The sequence below is a fragment of the Lethenteron reissneri genome, chromosome 26, assembly GCF_015708825.2.
Source record: "Lethenteron reissneri isolate LAM-NWPU_2019-01 chromosome 26, ASM1570882v1, whole genome shotgun sequence".
NCBI lineage: Eukaryota > Metazoa > Chordata > Hyperoartia > Petromyzontiformes > Petromyzontidae > Lethenteron > Lethenteron reissneri.
This window is the reverse complement of record NC_083804.1, coordinates 20247259-20264906: the sequence shown is the minus strand read 5'-3', so window position 1 is coordinate 20264906 and position 17648 is coordinate 20247259. Positions and strand designations below refer to the sequence as shown.

The window sequence follows — 17648 nt, the reverse complement described above, 5'->3', positions numbered from 1 at the left end:
TCTATATTTATTTAAAGTTGTGCATTTTTATGTGACGTCACATTTCTCACCCCCCCCTCGTCACACATCGTCACAAATGTCTGACCCCCCCCCCCAGGTGCGTGACGTCATTTATGGACGGTCGCTAAGGTCGTTCTTACAGCGAATACGTCGCAACTCTAGCGGCACGGTCTGCTGGAACGTTCTTAGTCCTCCAATTTCTGCCCAATCACAGCCCCTTAGGCGATTAACTATTAAGGGGATACCCCATTTAGGATTAGGGGTTAGTTTTACAGTTAAGGGGTAAAAATGTGTGGTTATATATGGTTTAGGATTCGGGGTTTTAGTTTAAGGGTTATACCGTTGGAGGTTATTGTTTAGAGTTAGGGGTTAGTGTTTGCGCTGAGGGTTTATGGGTTCGAGTTAGGTGTCTGGGGATAGGATTACGGGCTAGTATTGGGGCTGACGGTGTAGATTTGGGGTGAGGGTTGAGGGGTTATAGCGCATGCTTGTGATCAGGCTAAGTGCCGTAGTAGCGAATAATCCATTTCGAGTGACACTGATGTCTGGCTTTTTGAAAATGCCAGCTGAAACGACCGGATAAATATTTTTTTAATTATTCGGCTCGGTGGCTCCTGCATAAATGTCCACGTGACAAGCCACTTGGTTGAACGATCATTTGTGGCCAGGCCGCTTCTTGAAAACTAGCTACATAGCTCAGTGGGCCCTAACTGGCAAATAAAAGTTTTATTAAAAATAAAACGTAAATGATTAGGTTGACAAAAGAGCTGACGAATTTCCGTCGTGCTGGAAGAAAAACACGTTTTTTTAGGCCCAAACAGTAAAAACAATTCAATGCTCGTATATTAAAAAAATAAAGTTTAGACCAAGTAATACCGGGCAGGAAACGCGAGGGGGCGCGCGTACAGCGACACTTCCCACGTGGCGATGTAAGGGGATACAAATATTTAAAAATACTTATTTTTAAACACGCTTTAATTAAATGTACCGTACGAGTAATGACAGATCTCCACGTCTCCAGGAAGTGGCCCGAAGCTTGCCATAACGTAAGGGACCGTGGTGATTTACAGCCAACGTGAGTTGAGCGTGGACAATTAGACCCGCATAAAAGATTGTTTAAAAATATATTTTTAATTTTTTAATGATATACTATACTACAGTATTGTCATCAGTATGACATACCTATACCAAGTTTGCAGTCGATACGACATTGGGAAGACGGTTTAAATTGAGTTCCAAGATTTGAGGATACGACAACAGACAGAGTGAGTTAAATAAAAGCGTGTAAAATGTTTAAAATTTGTTTTGGATTTTTAATGATATAATATAGTATTGTCATCAGTATGACATATGTATACCAAGCTTGCAGTCGATAGCACATTGTGAAGTGGGTAAAAATTGAGTTACAAGATATTTTGAGGATACGACAACAGACGGAATGAGCTAAATAAAAGCGTGTAATAAAAAAAAATCACGGAGTACCGACGAATCACCACCGATCATCAGTGGCAGGGTAACGACATTGTCAGCTCAGTGGGTGCGGCAATGGGTCAGGTGGGGCCCCGATTGTTGCGATTTGCCCCCACTTTGCGGAAGCCAAAAGTTACCGCTCCGATTAAGATAAAACGTGGAACGTAAATGAACGTATTTTCATGGTAAATAAAAAAAAATCACACCGCGTTTTAAATAAGCTTTAGTTCTTTTTTTACTCTGTTATGGTGCTTGTCAAGGAGGGCCCAACTCGTAGCTTTGGTCACCAGAGGGGAGCAAGGCACCCGCTGCCCCCATGCAGATATTAGCCAATCAATAACAGGGGGGCGTTTCATATGACGCTATACTAACCAATAGGATAACTCGATCCATAGATCGCTTGCCAAAGAATGGACGCAGTGATTAGCCCTTCACAAATCGACACTCTAGCATGGCTTTCGAATTGATAAAATAATATCCGTCAACCCCTTGTCAGTGCCCTACCTTATTAGAGACCAATTCAGACCTTATTGGTCACCCAATGCCCCTTATAAATGTCAACGTTCATCCTAAAAAGTCCCATCACAAGCGAGAAACACAAACAAATTAACACAAAAACTAATTTGGTCGCCGTATGGACCTGAAAACTCAATTTCCCGGCACAAGAATACGGGTCAACCGTATGGGTTGACAGCTTTGTACAACGAGCTTGTTTGCCCGTCTTAGGCCGGAAGCCGTAACATTTAAGTATAATTGTATCTTGTGTATATTTAATGGCAGTGAATCTGGCACAAAACAACGTCATCAAACACTTCACTGCAGTTCACTGTAGCACTGTATTAATGGCAGTGAATCTGGCACCAAACGAAGTCATCAAACACCTCACTTCATGTCACTGTAGAACTGTATATAACTGCCCTTCAATTTGTTCAAATTCACTGCTATGATATTTTATTCTCTTCTGCTTTCGGTCGCTGGGGTGGAAATAAATTGGAATTCGATACAATATCTGGAAAATCACCGAGAAATGTCTATTTTAGCATAATGTAGAAGCATAAATTAGACTTACCATTTGTCTCAAGTGCTGAAGAAATAAATAAAGACACCAAATCCACTTTGTTGCTGCGTATAATTATTTATTAGATTCACTTTCAATTGAGAAACGTCAAAATTAAAGCGAATTTGCAAAAAAAAATATTTCTGCTCGACCTTCTGCGTGAGTGTAAAAATCCACCTGCTCATGAATATTAATGAGGGGGTGTCGGCATGTGGAGTGACGTCACGCGCGTTACACACAAACAGACATTATTGGCTGACTATAGTAGTAACGAGCCTTTTGCCCGTCCAAGGACGGGGGTGTATTGCAGTAAATCTGAAACTTGCAAGCGAAAAGCAGGCCGCGACGTGATATATTCCTTGCATCCATGCGTGTGCAATTTGTCAGAGCGTGGTTACACAGACCTATTTCATTTGAAGGTTATAATCCCTTGTTCATCAAGACGTCCTTTTTACTTCTATGTCTCAATAGTGTTACGGAGATCGCGTGACGTGAGGGTTCTGCCTTTGTAGTGGGGGTTATAAGTTGATGCTGAGGAGGGGGGGAGGAGGCGCTTCCCCCCTTCCATTTGGAGGACGTCACCTGTTCATGATTATTAATGAGGGGGGCTGGTCGACGTGGAGTGACGTCACGCGCGGGACACACAGACATTCTTGGCTCATTATATAGTAATAAATGGCCACCTAGATTCGGGCTTCACAAGAACAGATATGGGCAGAGACACGCCGCTAAGGGCAAAGCCACACCTACTTTCTAACATATATACGGGGCTGATCAATGATCGGTGAACTTCATCGCGTGTCCGAGTCTAAATTTCGATTTAAAGCTTTCGTGACTGCAGGGATTCATCTTCTTGGTTCTTTCGGTAAAGTCACGTAGAAGGGAAATAATACAATAATAAAAATAAAACATAATAAAATACAATTCTCACGACGTTTTGGCCACAACGCAAGCAGCCGTCCCCAGGTGAAGAACAGGTCTGTCGGAAAGACAGCGTCTGAATGAACACCACCAAGCTTGGCAGCGTATATTTAAGCTGGGTTAGGGGAGGAAGGGCGTCTTGACAAAGAAATTTGCAAATCAACAGAGGAATTTTGCATATTCATGGTAATGCAGATATGGGATTAGTCACTACTTGTGGAATGCGGAGGAGGGGGGGGGGGGTCTCAAAGTCATATTATACCCGTGCATTCTGTAGGATTAGCAGCAACAAAGGGAGGAGGTAGGGTTACCAGTAATAAAGGGAAGGAATTTTAACAATAAGGAGCTGCGGCAGCCAAATCACCACGTTAAAAATATATGTATATAAACTACATCAATATCATCAATATACTAAATATACTCTCCAATAAGCTGAGCTACTAACAGTAAGTCATACATTACAATTCTATGTCGCAAAAAATATAATATGCCTCCAGCTAAACTTTTTCCTTACATCACACAGATCTACCCCGTACTATATACTGCCATAGACAAACCCAACATTAAATTATATACTGCATTACTATACACCACCCTATACCTTAGACTATACATTGTAAATCACACTATGTATTTTTCTACCCACCCTACTGTATACCACACGGCTGTATATTCACTATACAATTACGATACTATATCTTACCTTATACATTATATTAAACATTACACGTTTATACTATTTATTGTTATACAATCTGCTATACACTATACCATTGACCGTCGCGTGAAAGGTACTAAGAGGAAGCAACGAAATGTCAATGGGAGAGTAGTGCCAGGAGACTTATAGTGGAGCAAAGACTCAATTCCCTGCGGAGAATACAAAATATATATAGACTCCGAGTCTGTTGCCTTTCAGCAGTAGGCGGGGCTAGCTAAGTAGTGGGCGGGGTTACTTGACTAGTGGGTGGGGCTCTCTGGGTCATGGGCGGAGCTAGTTAATTGAGTGGCTGTGGTCCTGTCAAAGTCGGCGCTTTCCAGACAGACCACAGACGTGGTCCACAGGCGCCGTGTGCTTTAGATGATGATCGGACGGACGAACCCACACACGCGCGCGCGCACGTGGCAGGGTGCCACGTGCTCACATTTTCTTGTAGGTGAAGATGTGACCTTGACAGGACGGGCAGGTGTGCTCGATGTCCTGGCACTTTTTGCAGAACAGGGGGATGATGCAGAACGGCCAGCAGCTGTGTGGAATAGAAGACGGCAGGACAGGTTGAGCAATCTCACGTTGTTACCAACTCGATTTGGCAGTGCCATCGTGATGTTTTCATCATCCTCGGCCACTGCCGGATGAAAGCCTCCCCCAGAAGATGATTCCTGCAGATATATCAGCAGCGAGAGTGTGGCTGGGCACAGGGCCTGCATCCTTCCTTGGCTGAATCATTTCGGTTCACGGCAGGCGCTGGGTTTGACCCTGAACCACCAAATGTCCCTTTGGCCCCCCTCCACCCACTGTTATGGTGCCCCCCCCCAAGAAAACAGTTCTACTGCCCCCCCTCAATTCCCCCCCCCGCCCACCCAATCTGAGAAGAGCCCGAGCCAGGCCTGTTTTTCCCAGACACCGCCAGAGCCTCGCCACGAGATTCCCGACACTGATGTCAGAGGGTCGCCGCTAGGAACTTGGGAGTCCGTGCCCTTGGCCTGGTGGACGCTCTCAAAAAAGTCCACTTTACAAAAAGCCATTCTCTTTGGTTTAACGACTATGGCGATGACGATGATGATGAGAAATTACATTTTGTAACGCGCCACCTGCCACACGGCATTCGGCTGTCTACCGAAGAGAGAGAGCACGACTCAAGATGCACAAGGAACCACAGGCAGAGCGAGAAGGCAGCAGCCAGATGGTGTGCCGCCGTTGCCAACAATTGCCCAAGCTCTGCAAACTCCTACACATTGAGTTGTCTTCAGCCTAGTGGTTGCTTGTATGGAGGAAACCTGAACTCCCGGAGAAAACCCACGTGTGCAAAGGGACATCACCCTATCTCACACAGGAGGAACAGATGGAAATGAGTCCACATTTTTCCGTAACCTCCTGGCGAGCCAGGGCAGGCTTACGGCACCTCTTCGAGACGCCTACACGGGAAAGGCCGTTCCACGCCTTTTGTGCGACGCACCAATCACCTCAGTGCTTTCCACACTACTGAATTGGCAGGCCACATGCGTAGCCAGCACCACTGCTACCGCCCGCCCGCCCGCCAACCAACCACCCAACCACCAAACCAAGTATGCACCCAACCACCCACGTACTCACACATTTACCCATCCACTCAACGATCCACCCACCCACCAACCAAACCAACCAACCGATCACCCACCTACCCATCCACATAACCACCCATCCATTCACCCACACAACCACCCACCAACCAAACCAACCACCTAACCACCAACCAAACCACCCACCTACCCATCCACCTACCCACCCACCAAATCACCCACCACACAACCACCAGCACAACCACCCATCTACCCACCCACACAACCACCCACCAACCAAACCAACCACCAAACCACCCACCTACCCACCCACACAACCACCCATCCACAGACCCACCCACCCACACAACCACCCACCAACCAAACCACCCACCTACCCACCCACAACAACAACCCGCACAACCACCCATGCACCCACCCACCCACACAACCACCCACCCACCAACCGAACCAAACCACCCCCGGGCGCTGCTGCCACCTCTCACCCGAGAAAGAACAGCGAGCAGGCCACAACCCAGGTGATGGTCCCGTTGACGCCGCGCGTCAGCGTCTGCACGCGCTGCTGGCAGGACGGGCACACGGTGTTGGCCGGTTCATCCGTGTTGAGGCACGGGTTCACGATGGCCGCGCCTCTGGACGCGGGCCCGATGGCCTGCTGCGCCACGGCCGGTGACTGCGCTGGTGCCGGCGCAGGTGCCGGCTGGTTGTTGATGACGATGACGTTATGTCCGTCTGCCGGTTACGAACACCCGCGGGTGAAAGGGGTGAGATGGGGTGGGCGGCAATGATGATCGACGGCGGTCAACAACAACAACAGTAAAGAACAATAAACAACAGCAGCAAATACTACTTTGACTGCAACACCGATGAAGAGGGATGGTTATAACATGATGGGGTTCCCGAAACTATGTCAAGCTTTACAGGCTCCATAGCATTACCAAAACTAAAGTGGACTGTTATTCTAACAGGTCAATGGAAATAGAGATAATAAAGCATATACATACGTAGGAGAAGGTGCTGCCAAGTATGTAACGTGAAACTTCATATTATTTTTGTTTAATTGTTCGTGTTTAGAGGTCTCTTCATACTATGAGGCCCTAAGCTGTAGCCTGCATAGCTTGTGCCTAAATCCGGAACTGGCGATGGGCTGACACCCCCCTCCCCTCCACTGGACATCTGTGCAAAAGAGCTTCATAGCTCATCGGATTCCTCCTTGTATAAATCCAGATTGGCCCTGACCAGGGTCATTGGCGTGGCTTGAGTTGTTGCTCTGGAGCAACAATAGATGTTTGGTCACCGCACTGATGGCATTTGTTGTGATTTTTCTCACTTAAACTAAACTACGATATTTTTTTTCATTTTACCAGATAAGGCCCACTGAACTCTGTAGTTCTTTTTCAGAAGCGACCTGACTATCATATATGACAGCTGATGTGGAAATTTACAGACCCCAAATTACTCTAAACGCGCGATGTTGATTCTAAATGTGGAGGGGGAAACCGGAGGGTCCGGAGAAAAATCCACGCGATCACGGGGAGAGAGACACGCACACTCCAAGTATACAGCAGTAGCAGGCGTCAGGGTCGGGATTGAATCCACAACCTCCTGTATACCAGGCGAGGTAGTTTACCATCTCTCCACCGTAATATATTTATATTATTTTATTATTTCCTTTCTACGTGACTTTACCGAAAGAACCAAGAATATGAATCCCTGCAGTCACAAAAGCTTTAAATCAAAAAGAAACATCTTAAAGTGACTACACGCAACAGAAAAATATTGGAAAAGACAGCAAAGTCTTCTAGAAAAAAAACCGCATTTCAACGCTGTGTGCAAACATCCCAGTGGGATGCAAGTCGTTTAATAACACCCCGGCGTCTCTTTGTTCACAGCACACAGGTGTCCTGAGGCCATCATTTATATCGCCATTCGGAGTTGCCGCAACCAAAATAACACTGGTCAACACACTTTTTTCTGGCATAAGGTATTCCAACGGGTTTAATGTAATTTTGGGGTGCTGATTACAAATCTGGCGTCAGTTTTTGTCTATCACATCAGGTTTGTGAGATATCAAATATTGCATTTTCAATAAAAACTGCAGAAGAAAAATATTAAATAAATGTGGATATCTACATAAAATGATATTATAAATACACTATCCTAAAAATACAGCACCATATTTTAACACTAAAGCAGTCACTGACTCGCAACAACTTGCAATCATAAGTGACAAAGTTAATTTCGGGTAAAATCAATGAAAAATGGGGTATGCCGATAGCATAAAAATTAGATGTGATAGAGCAAATCTGATATCAGCTTTGGAATCAGCACCCTGAAATTAGTCTAAAACAGCTGCAAAATTCCAGGCCAGATGTAACAGGAAGCGCAACGTGAACACGAGACGGTTGTCCCGTCACGAAGCACGTGGCCCGACACGGGTCAACCCGGCACCCGGGCCGCGAGTTCCGCGCTCCGGTCTCTCACCGTTGGCAGGAGGCGCTGTGGGCTGTTGCTGTGGCGCATACCCATAGCCGGGCAGCTGCTGTGGCGGGGCAGGAAAGAAAGCCACGGGTTGCGGTGCGGCGGGAATGGCTTGCGGTGGGGCGGTGTAGTTGTTCACGTTCATCTGCATGGCGAGGATGCGGTGTCCGTCTTAGGCTGCGAGAAGGACATCGCAAACCCCGCCACGGTCAATGCCACCGCCAGCGCCATCCACATCGAGCACCTCCAACAACCTCCACGACCTCGACCATCATCACCACCACCAACAGTGTTATCATCATCGCCACCACCACAGCTACCTCCGGCACCTCCACCGCAACCTCCAAAATCTCGACCACCACCAACTCCAGCGCCACCACCGTTTAAAAGCACAGGCCACGCAAACTCCGGTCATCCTCGCAGTAGCGAAGTGTGAGATCGCTACTGGCCAAGGTTACTCTTAGTGTGGACTTCACTCGTCGATTCCTACACTCGTGTTGATGACTTGGTCTCAACCACCACCACGCTGTGTTCAACCACCACCACACTGTTCAACCACCACCACACTGTGTTCAACCACCACCACCACCACACTGTTCAACCACCACCACACTGTGATCAACCACCACCACCACCACACTGTTCCACCACCACCACACTGTTCAACCACCACCACACTGTGTTAAACCACCACCACCACCACAACCACACTGTTCAACCACCACCACCACTGTGTTCAACCCCACCACCACCACACTGTGTTAAACCACCACCACCACCACACTGTTCAACCACCACCACACTGTGTTAAACCACCACCACCACCACCACACTGCACAACCACCACCACACTGTGTTCAACCACCACCACCACCACTGTGTTCAACGACCACCACACTGCAGGCCAGCATTCAGGCGGTGCGCATCTCCTCTTAACAGCTCTAAGCCAGTGGCGGAAATTCCACGTTCCCATGACGGGGGCGAGTCTTTCCATAGGACAACAACTCCTGACTTGCCCACAAAGTGGTACCAATTGTATCGACTCCAGGAAAGACGATGATGGGCTGAGTTAAACTATCGACCTTCCCATTGTTTTTTCCTCTGAGCCACGTGACTGGACTGTCGGTGAAACTGAAAACAACTATTTAGAAGACAATGGGGCGATTATCTTGGATTTTACAAACATTGTGTAGTTTACAAAAACAATGTCCCATGGTTTTGGAGAGCCCTGGTAGCTTACATTTTTTTAAATCTCATACCGGCATTGTGGGGTGATCGGGTTGCATTAGAAAATATATCTCATAATCATGACCATAATCTTATTTAAACTAACTATTTAAACTATAAATATTTTACAAGGTAAGCTCCACTGAGCTATGTGGCTTTGTGTTTTTAAGCGACGTGGCCACAATTGAAATCTCAAGGAAGTGGCTTCTCATGGAGGGGGAAAACCGGAGGATCCGGAGAAAAAAATCCACGCGACCACGGGGAGAGAGACACGCAAACTCCAAATATACAGGTGTCAGGGTCGGGATCGGGATCGAACCCATGACCTCCTGTATAGCAGGAGAGGTAGTTAACATCTCATCCACCATGGCGCCCTTTCAGCTAAGCCCAATCCACTGCTGGATGAAAGCGTCCCAACGAACGACAACTGGGTGGTGAAGGCCTTGCCACGCCTCGTTCGTCACGGGGTGGGAGGGGGAATGATTTAGCCATACTTCCCCACGATGGTCAGTACTGGTTGGTGGAGGGTTGAAGGCGAGGGGCGGTGGTGGTGTTGGTGGTAGGAGGGGGGTGGTGGATCAGGGGAGTTCTGAGGACCGGTCCAGACACCGCTCGCCATCGATCTTTAGCCGTGGCCGGGAATCGAACGCGGCCGAGGTCGCCACAGGCTTGGGGCACTGCGCTGACGACTGCGCCACCACTCCCTCGTGCCCTTAAACAGCCGAGCCTCGGGGCTCAGCTCATTTGCCTGCGCGGACGTGAGTGGAAGCCGGAAAACGTAACGCATTCCACTCTCGTCGTGTGGTTGACCGTCGCCATTGACGTTTCCACCACGTGGCTGGCGTTCGACGTGAGCATGGGAGGGTGAAGTCGTCGACAAGACAATGTACCGTGACCTCCCTTGGTTGTAGCTTGCACCGCGCGGCTGGTAGGTGGGCAGGTAGGCAGGTGAGTTGGTGGCTCGGTTGGTGAATAGCTGCGTAGGTGCTTGTGGGTATAAAGGTAGGCAACGAGGTAGTAAGAGGCCGTCCATAAATGAGGTCACGCGATTTGGGACGATTTATGACCCCCCCCCGTCCCCCCTCTACGTCACACGGCGTCACAAAAAGTCAGACCCCCCCCCCTCAAATGTGACGTCAAAAAACTCTGCCCCCTCCCCCAAAAAAATATAAAACACGCTTCAAATCGCTTTAAACTATTGTCATTGTAGCGCGTATTTAATGTGGCGCTGCACTCTGATGTTGTAGGAGAAAACATTTATTAAAAAGTCAATTTAATTAAGTAGAACGTGTTGTCTATATTTAAAGTTGCTCGTCACACATCGTCACGAATTTCTGACCCTATCCCCCCTAGGTGCGTGACGTCATTTATGGACGGCCCCCAAGTGAAAACGTTAGGCAGGTACATAGATAGGTTTGTCGCTGGGCAGGCAGGTAGGCGGGTAGGTAGGTAGGTGGGCAGCTGTGTTGAATTGAAGTCTTAATTGGAAAGTGTTGAATCTTGATTTGAAGCTTTCGTGACTGCAGGAATCCATACTCGTTGGTTCTTTCGGTAAAGTTACGTGGGTAGAAATCAAATAAAATTAAACAAATCACGGCGTTTCGATCGCAACCCAAGCGGTCGGTCATCAGGCAATCGAAACGTCGTGATTTGTTTTATTTGATTTGATTTCTAACTACGTGACTTTACCGAAAGAACCAAAGAGTATGGAAAAGTGTTGATTTTAAATCTCACACGCAACCAGCCATCACCATCGTCCAAGGTGGCTGTCGTATTGGTAAGTTCACCCCCGCGCCGGAGGAATCGTGGCTTTTTCCACCTCTTTGCAGGGCTGTACCCAGGCGATGCTTACCGACGGCTCAGTGTGACCCGTTTTTTAAAAAGCAAAAACAGCACTTCTTTGACTTTTTGAAGAGGAAGAAGATGCGAGTGAGAGGCAGAAACGTCGCTCCCTGCCTGGGGCACTCTTCTCCCCCCGACCGCCGCTCCTCCACCCCGAGCAGGGAGAGGCAAATCGCGATGCCACGGAAAGGTCAATGAAGGTCATCGCTGTCACGAATTGTTTATCGTCGAGAGAGAATTGGTTAAACTTTCCTAAATTAAAGTCTCACTTTTTAAAGTTTTTTTTGTTTGAGTCAGGCTGTCTTACGTGAACTGTCATCGCATGGACAATGTGCGTGTTTATTGATACTGAATGGTAAAATTTAGATTTAAAGCTTTCGTGGCTGCAGGGATTGATATTCTTGGTTCTTTCGGTAAAGTCACATAGAAGGGAAATAATAAAATAATATAAATATGGAAACAATAAACATTCTCACGACGTTTCGACTGCAACACAAGCAATCATCATCAGGTGTGAAATCCACAGCAAGAAATTTGAAAGAAAAAAAAAATTCTTGATGTGGATTTCACACCTGATGATGATTGCTTGTGTTGCAGTCGAAACGTCGTGAGAATTTTTATTGTTTTTATATTTGCGTTATTTTATTATTTCCCTTCTACGTGACTTTACCGAAAGAACCAAGATTACTGAATGGTAAGTTAATGCCCGGCGCCCCTTGAGTTGCATTTCCCAGCTTATAGGATTGCAAACCCGCCACTGACTCGCGCGGCGAAGTCCGATCAAACATCACTCCACGCCCGACACGGCGTGGTGAGGCCTCCATCCAACAGTGGATTGCGTTTTAAAGTGCGCTCGTTGCTATCGCCAGAGATTGGCGCGACGGAGGAAAGGAATTGACAACGCGGGGCCACACGGTCCAAGATTCACCGCTGGATGAGGGCCTACTCACATCGTACATTGACCAAAGCCAAACTGAAGACGGCAGGGCCCAGGGGAAGCGAACAGAATCAGAGGAGAATAACCGCTTGACTGGGAGGCATCAACATTACTGCACCATTATCTATAAAGACAAAGATCTCCCGTACAGCCCTGAACAGGCTGTCTGGGGGCAAGTGCTGTTAGCGAGTGGCAGCGCCTATGAAGGCTGGCACGGCACACGAGCGGATGGGTGACCAGCACCACGCCCGGCCGCCTTTGTGTCCCTCGTGGCGACGTTTACACACTGCGCACCAGGTACTCATTTGAGGCTGAGTCGACCTAAGGGAGGCCCAGAACCGTGGGCGGGAATCGAAGTCCACAAGATTGCCCTGGGTCACCCGCATTGACCAAAGCCGCAGCAGCAGCAGGAGGAAGAAGCAAACTAGATGAGAGCAGAAGAACCGCGTTGCAGGAGGCATCGATATTAACGCACCAATATTGATGTGTGTATGTTGAACTTCTTTCACGCCGTATGCAGCGAACCGTGATAATCGGAGGTGCGGGGGAAGGACATTAAACTGAACACAAAACTCAGCTCTAGAGAAATGAGTTTATCAACACAGACGATGATTTAAAAGTGCCACAGCTCCCCAGTAGCTTCCTCATATCGGAAGGAAGAAGCGTTCCAGACGGCCGCAGACGCGCGTCTGAACGCGACGCGCGATGCGGTGGCCACCGTCATTGTAGACACGCACGCACAACATCGACATTCAATTGCATTGAAATTCCTCTCAAATAAGTTGGCCCGGACAAATGACATTGCGCGCACCTTGAATGCAAACAACGAGCACCGCAGCTAAACACGTGGGCGTCCAGAGAAATGTCGCGAAACGCAGTTAACAACGCCATGGGAATCAAATGCCACAGCTGCCGATGCGAATTGCTCCGCCACTTCCAATGACAATATCATCATGGCAATCTATATTATTGTCATTATCATCATCATCGTCGTCGATAGCATCATCGTGAACGTAATCGTCAACATCAACGTCATTAACATCATCATTAACGTACTTTGACATTCAGTATTATCATCATAATCGCCGCCGTGCATCGTCGCGTTCTCGTACCAGGCTAGGTGCTGGTGGTGCAGTCTCGCCTCGGAGGTTTTTGCAGCTGCGCCCGATTGGAACCGAGCGGCATCTGGGGAGGGGGGGTTTATATCCAAGCCGATGGGACGCGCTCATCGCGCTGTGATTGGCCACCTGGGGGGTCGCATTCGTGATTGAGACTGCGCCTCTAACTCCATGGGGGAGCCGGGCAAGCGGTGAGAGGGGAGGGGAGGGGGGGCCGAGGGGTCGGCGTTCTGGGGTGGGTGCGGCAGGGACATTTGACGAGTGGAATTATCGCAATCTCTGTAGCCTAAATTGTTGGTTTTGTGTTTTTCAAAGTGATTTTGTTTCTCAAGTGAGCATGGCGACGGTGATCGTCGCCTCTTTAACAGCCCCCGGAGCCAGTGGTGGCAATTCTACATTCATTTGTCGGTGGCGAGTATATCCATAGGACAACCACTGTGGACTTCCACACAAAGTGGTACTAATTGTGTCGACCCACTTGGAGATGATGGGCTGGATCAAACCCCGAACGGGAAATTAAATTTGCAACATTTTCATTCCGAGTTGCTCGCCGGGCTGGTATCAGAATCAGAACCTATATTTAGACTGCACGAGAAATCCGATGAGCTATGAAGCTCTTCTACACAGATGTCCAGTATGGGCGGGTCAGCGAGTTATAATCCTAACCATACTCTTTGGTTCTTTCAGTGAAGTCACGTAGGTAAAAAAAATACATAATAAATCACGACGTTTCGATCGCAACACAAGCACTTCAACGCAGCTGCTGTGCATGCGTACGGCGACGGGAATGATTTTCCACCTCTGACCCCGCCTACTTACCCTTGGGTGACACCCACCTCTTTTTGCAACAGCCCTTTCTTACTCTTTGGTTATTTTGGTAAAGTCACGTAGATATAAAATAAGATCAATCACGACGTTTCGGGCGCAACACAAGCGTCCGTCATCAGGTGGGAAAGCATGGCCTGCTGCTGAGGTAGACTGTTTCAAAAGGTTTGAAATGGGTTTAGCCCAAGGGTCATAAAGAAGTGGCTGGGGCGAGTGATGTTAATGCCCTTTCTTGTTCAGCAGTTCTACTGCTGTATCTTTCTACCTGATGACGATTGCTTGTGTTGCGATCGAAACGTCGTGATTTATTATTTATTTTTCTACCTACATGACTTCACCGAAAGAACCAAAGAGTATGGATTCCTGCAGTCACGAAAACTCCAAATCAAGATTGAACCCTAACCATGTTTGAATCCCAGTGACTGTCTCTCCCCCCCCTCTCTCTACCTCTCACGTACGGCACAGGGAGTCCAACTGGCAGCATATTATAACGAGGCCGAGTCTAGGCAACCCATTGGGCGGCACCGGGAGTTGCTCGGCACGCATCGTCCGTGTCTCCTTGCGTGACCGCGGGGCAGTTGGTCGGTTACGGCGAATGGACGGGTTGCGTGCGTTCCGCCGTGTTGACGACAGGGCGACTCTTTCATTCCCCCGTCAGTGACGGGAGTCGAAGGTGAAGTTGGCGGAAACGCCGGCTCATTCCTCGCGCCGGGGGTCATCCCGTGAGTCCCGCTCGGATGTCCGCCGATCGCCGGCGTCGCAGCGACGTGCGAGGGAGGGGAGGGGTGCAGTTGCCACCCACTTGCCCGGCCGCCTTTGTCTCCCGGGTGCTGATGCCCTGGTGTTAATTGGCCGTACTGACCGCAGCACCCAGTGGGTTACAGATTTCGCACCGAAGTCGAAGCACGAGCGACTCCGGCACTCACATTTTGGCATGTGAGTGCTGTGCAGTGCATCGCTACGTGTGTGTGTTTGTGGTAGAGAGTGGTCCGCAGAAGCGGACATCGCAGAAATACTTCTGAGATACCTTCTCTAACGACCTATTCCATCCGCACACTACGACTGTACTATAGCCACTGCACTCTACAGAGACATTTTTGTCACGTGGTAGTTCAACCCATGGGTGGGGGGGGGGGGTCTTCCCCCATTCATTTCGAAAGCTGGAATTTAGCCAAACGAAGTAACATCGACTCATGTGGGTGCACGTGCGGTGTGTTGGCAGGCCCTGGTCTCAAGGCTGACATCATAAACCCGCTAAGCCTGAGAACCCGAACCTAATGGTCTCAGCGATTCCAGCAGGTCACCCGGGATGGTTGTTTTGTGCCACTTTATATTTGTTTCGTTGCTAGGTATCTAACTAGATGTCTAACGAGATGTCTACGTGCATTGCTTTTGAGACGTCGTACTCAAATTGTAAATGTTGTGGATTTACTCTCCAACACACCGGTAGGCTGAAGTAGTAACTAACTCTTCTTGGTTCTTTCGGTAAAGTCACGTAGAAGGAAAATAAAACTTAATAAATAAAAACATAATAAAATACAATTGTATTTTATTATGTTTTTTTAGAAGGGAAATAATAGAATTTTAGAATTTTTACAATTGTATTTTATTATGTTTTAATAAAAAATAAAACATAATAAAATACAATTGTATTACGTTCTTCAACAAATATAATTGTATTTTAATATGTTTTTTTAGAAGGGAAATAATAAAAATAATAATAAAAATAAAACATAATAAAATACAATAGTATTTTTTTCCCTTCTACGTGACTTTACCGAAAGAACCAAGAAGATGAATCCCTGCAGTCACGAATGCTTTAAATCGATAGTAACTAAATGTTTACGTGACAAACCTTACTGGGTGTGTCGGGTGGTGGCGGGTTACGACACATGTATACTTACGCGAATCTAACCCAACAATCTTTATTATGAAGAGGAGCCACGAGCTACTTAAAGAAGTGGCTCGGAGTTCCACGATGCCTTACCACCATAGGCCTCTATGGAGATGGTGTCCTCAAGCTGCCCCTCACCAGTCTAACCGAGGAATTCAAGTGTGCAAAAACCAGGCTCCAGATGACACTGAATGAATCTCGAGACCCAGTGGTGAGCAACAACGCGCCGACCTTGGCAACTGGGCGCAAATGGAGGCCAGGAAAAGCAGTCCAGGAGGCAACAGCAGCCCTCAGACATGCTGACATTGTGGGTCATGTTCAGCAAGGGAGAGGAGGCCTTGGGCTAACTAGCCATGCTGCTTGGAGTAAGGCCACTGCACCAGAGCGGCGGAAGATGGTAGTGCAGGAAGTACGCCATCAGGAGGAGGCTGCAAGGTGGGCCAAGGCAGTCTCTCTTGCCAAACAAGGACAGTGGACTCGATGGGACAGTGTGGAGAAGAGGAAGATCAGCTGGAAGGATCTGTGGGCCATGGAAGCGAGACGGTTGAGCTTTTCCATCAGAGCAACATATGACATCCTTCCAACACCAGTTAATCTTCACCAATGGTATGGTGAAGATCCGGACTGTGCCCTCTGTTCCATGCCAGCCAACCTCAGGCACATTCTTACAGGGTGTAAAACAAGCCTCACCCAAGGACGCTACACTTGGCGTCACAACCAAGTCCTTAAAAACCTTGCGTCCGCCCTGGAGGACAAGCGAGCTGCCACCAACTCCCTACCACCCCCAGCAGCATCACACCCCTTACGGACGACCTTTGTCCGCGAAGGGGCTAAACCACCGAAGAGCGGCTCTACACCAATAGAGCGAGACCAGCTGCGCTTGGCCCGCGACTGGAAAATGCTAGCTGACATTGGCCGGCAACTTGTGTTTCCTACAGAGATCGCAACCACCACCCTAAGACCTGACATGGTGCTCTGGTCCCGTTCGCTCAAGAAGGTCTTCATCATTGAGCTCACAGTACCCTGGGAGGACTCAGAAGATGAGGCTTATGAGCGAAAACATCTGCGCTATGCCGATCTAGCTGCCGAAGCACGGCATCATGGCTGGAACACAGAAGTCCGACCAGTGGAGGTGGGCTGCAGAGGTTTTGTGGCAACATCTACAACCAGACTGCTTAGAGACCTGGGAATTAAGGGCCAGAGCCAGCGTTCGGCAATCAAAGCTGTATCGGAGGCGGCAGAAGGCAGCAGTCAGTGGCTCTGGATGAAGAGGAAAGACCCCAGCTGGGCCCCAAAGTGAGAGGGCCAGGAGGTATGCAGTCAACAATGCTTGACTCAGGGAGGAGGACGCCCCTGCCATGCATAGTCCCATGGGATGTTGGCTACCAACAACAAGGCAACTCCTATGACTAATTGGGAATGGGACGCAAGCGTAGGATTGATCACCCTGTCGCTGGCCGCCTTTGGGGAGGGTGTAAAGTATGAAAGGCCGAAACACCCTAGGACCCAAAGGTTCACTACTGACGATGCGCTCCCCAAATTTCACCAGGCTCACTGTTCATGAACTCTTGGAAGTGCTTGCACAAAGGATAATAACAT

The 17648-nt window shown here is 48.3% G+C and overlaps 1 protein-coding gene across 1 annotated transcript; it reads right to left on the bottom strand.

Moving 5' to 3' along the window:
- Positions 1–1401: 1401 nt before the first annotated feature.
- LOC133347833 (lipopolysaccharide-induced tumor necrosis factor-alpha factor homolog) lies at positions 1402–13484 on the bottom strand. The gene is made up of 4 exons (XM_061560490.1): positions 13325–13484; positions 8210–8383; positions 6211–6457; positions 1402–4692 (listed from the first exon to the last, which is right to left on the bottom strand). The coding sequence occupies exons 2-4, from the start codon at positions 8355–8357 to the stop codon at positions 4587–4589; spliced, it is 501 nt and encodes a 166-aa protein (XP_061416474.1). The 5' UTR covers positions 8358–8383; positions 13325–13484; the 3' UTR covers positions 1402–4586.
- Between the last annotated feature and the right edge of the window lie 4164 nt (positions 13485–17648).

What these genes read in the sequence shown, in the direction of transcription:
- LOC133347833 (XM_061560490.1), bottom strand. Translation starts at nt 8,357, where the DNA reads ATGCAGATGAACGTGAACAACTACACCGCCCCACCGCAAGCCATTCCC. An exon ending in CACAGCGCCTCCTGCCAACG is followed by an intron (nt 6,458 to 8,209) that starts GTGAGAGACCGG and finishes CGTAACCGGCAG; the next exon opens with ACGGACATAACGTCATCGTC. An exon ending in TGCTCGCTGTTCTTTCTCGG is followed by an intron (nt 4,693 to 6,210) that starts GTGAGAGGTGGC and finishes TATTCCACACAG; the next exon opens with CTGCTGGCCGTTCTGCATCA.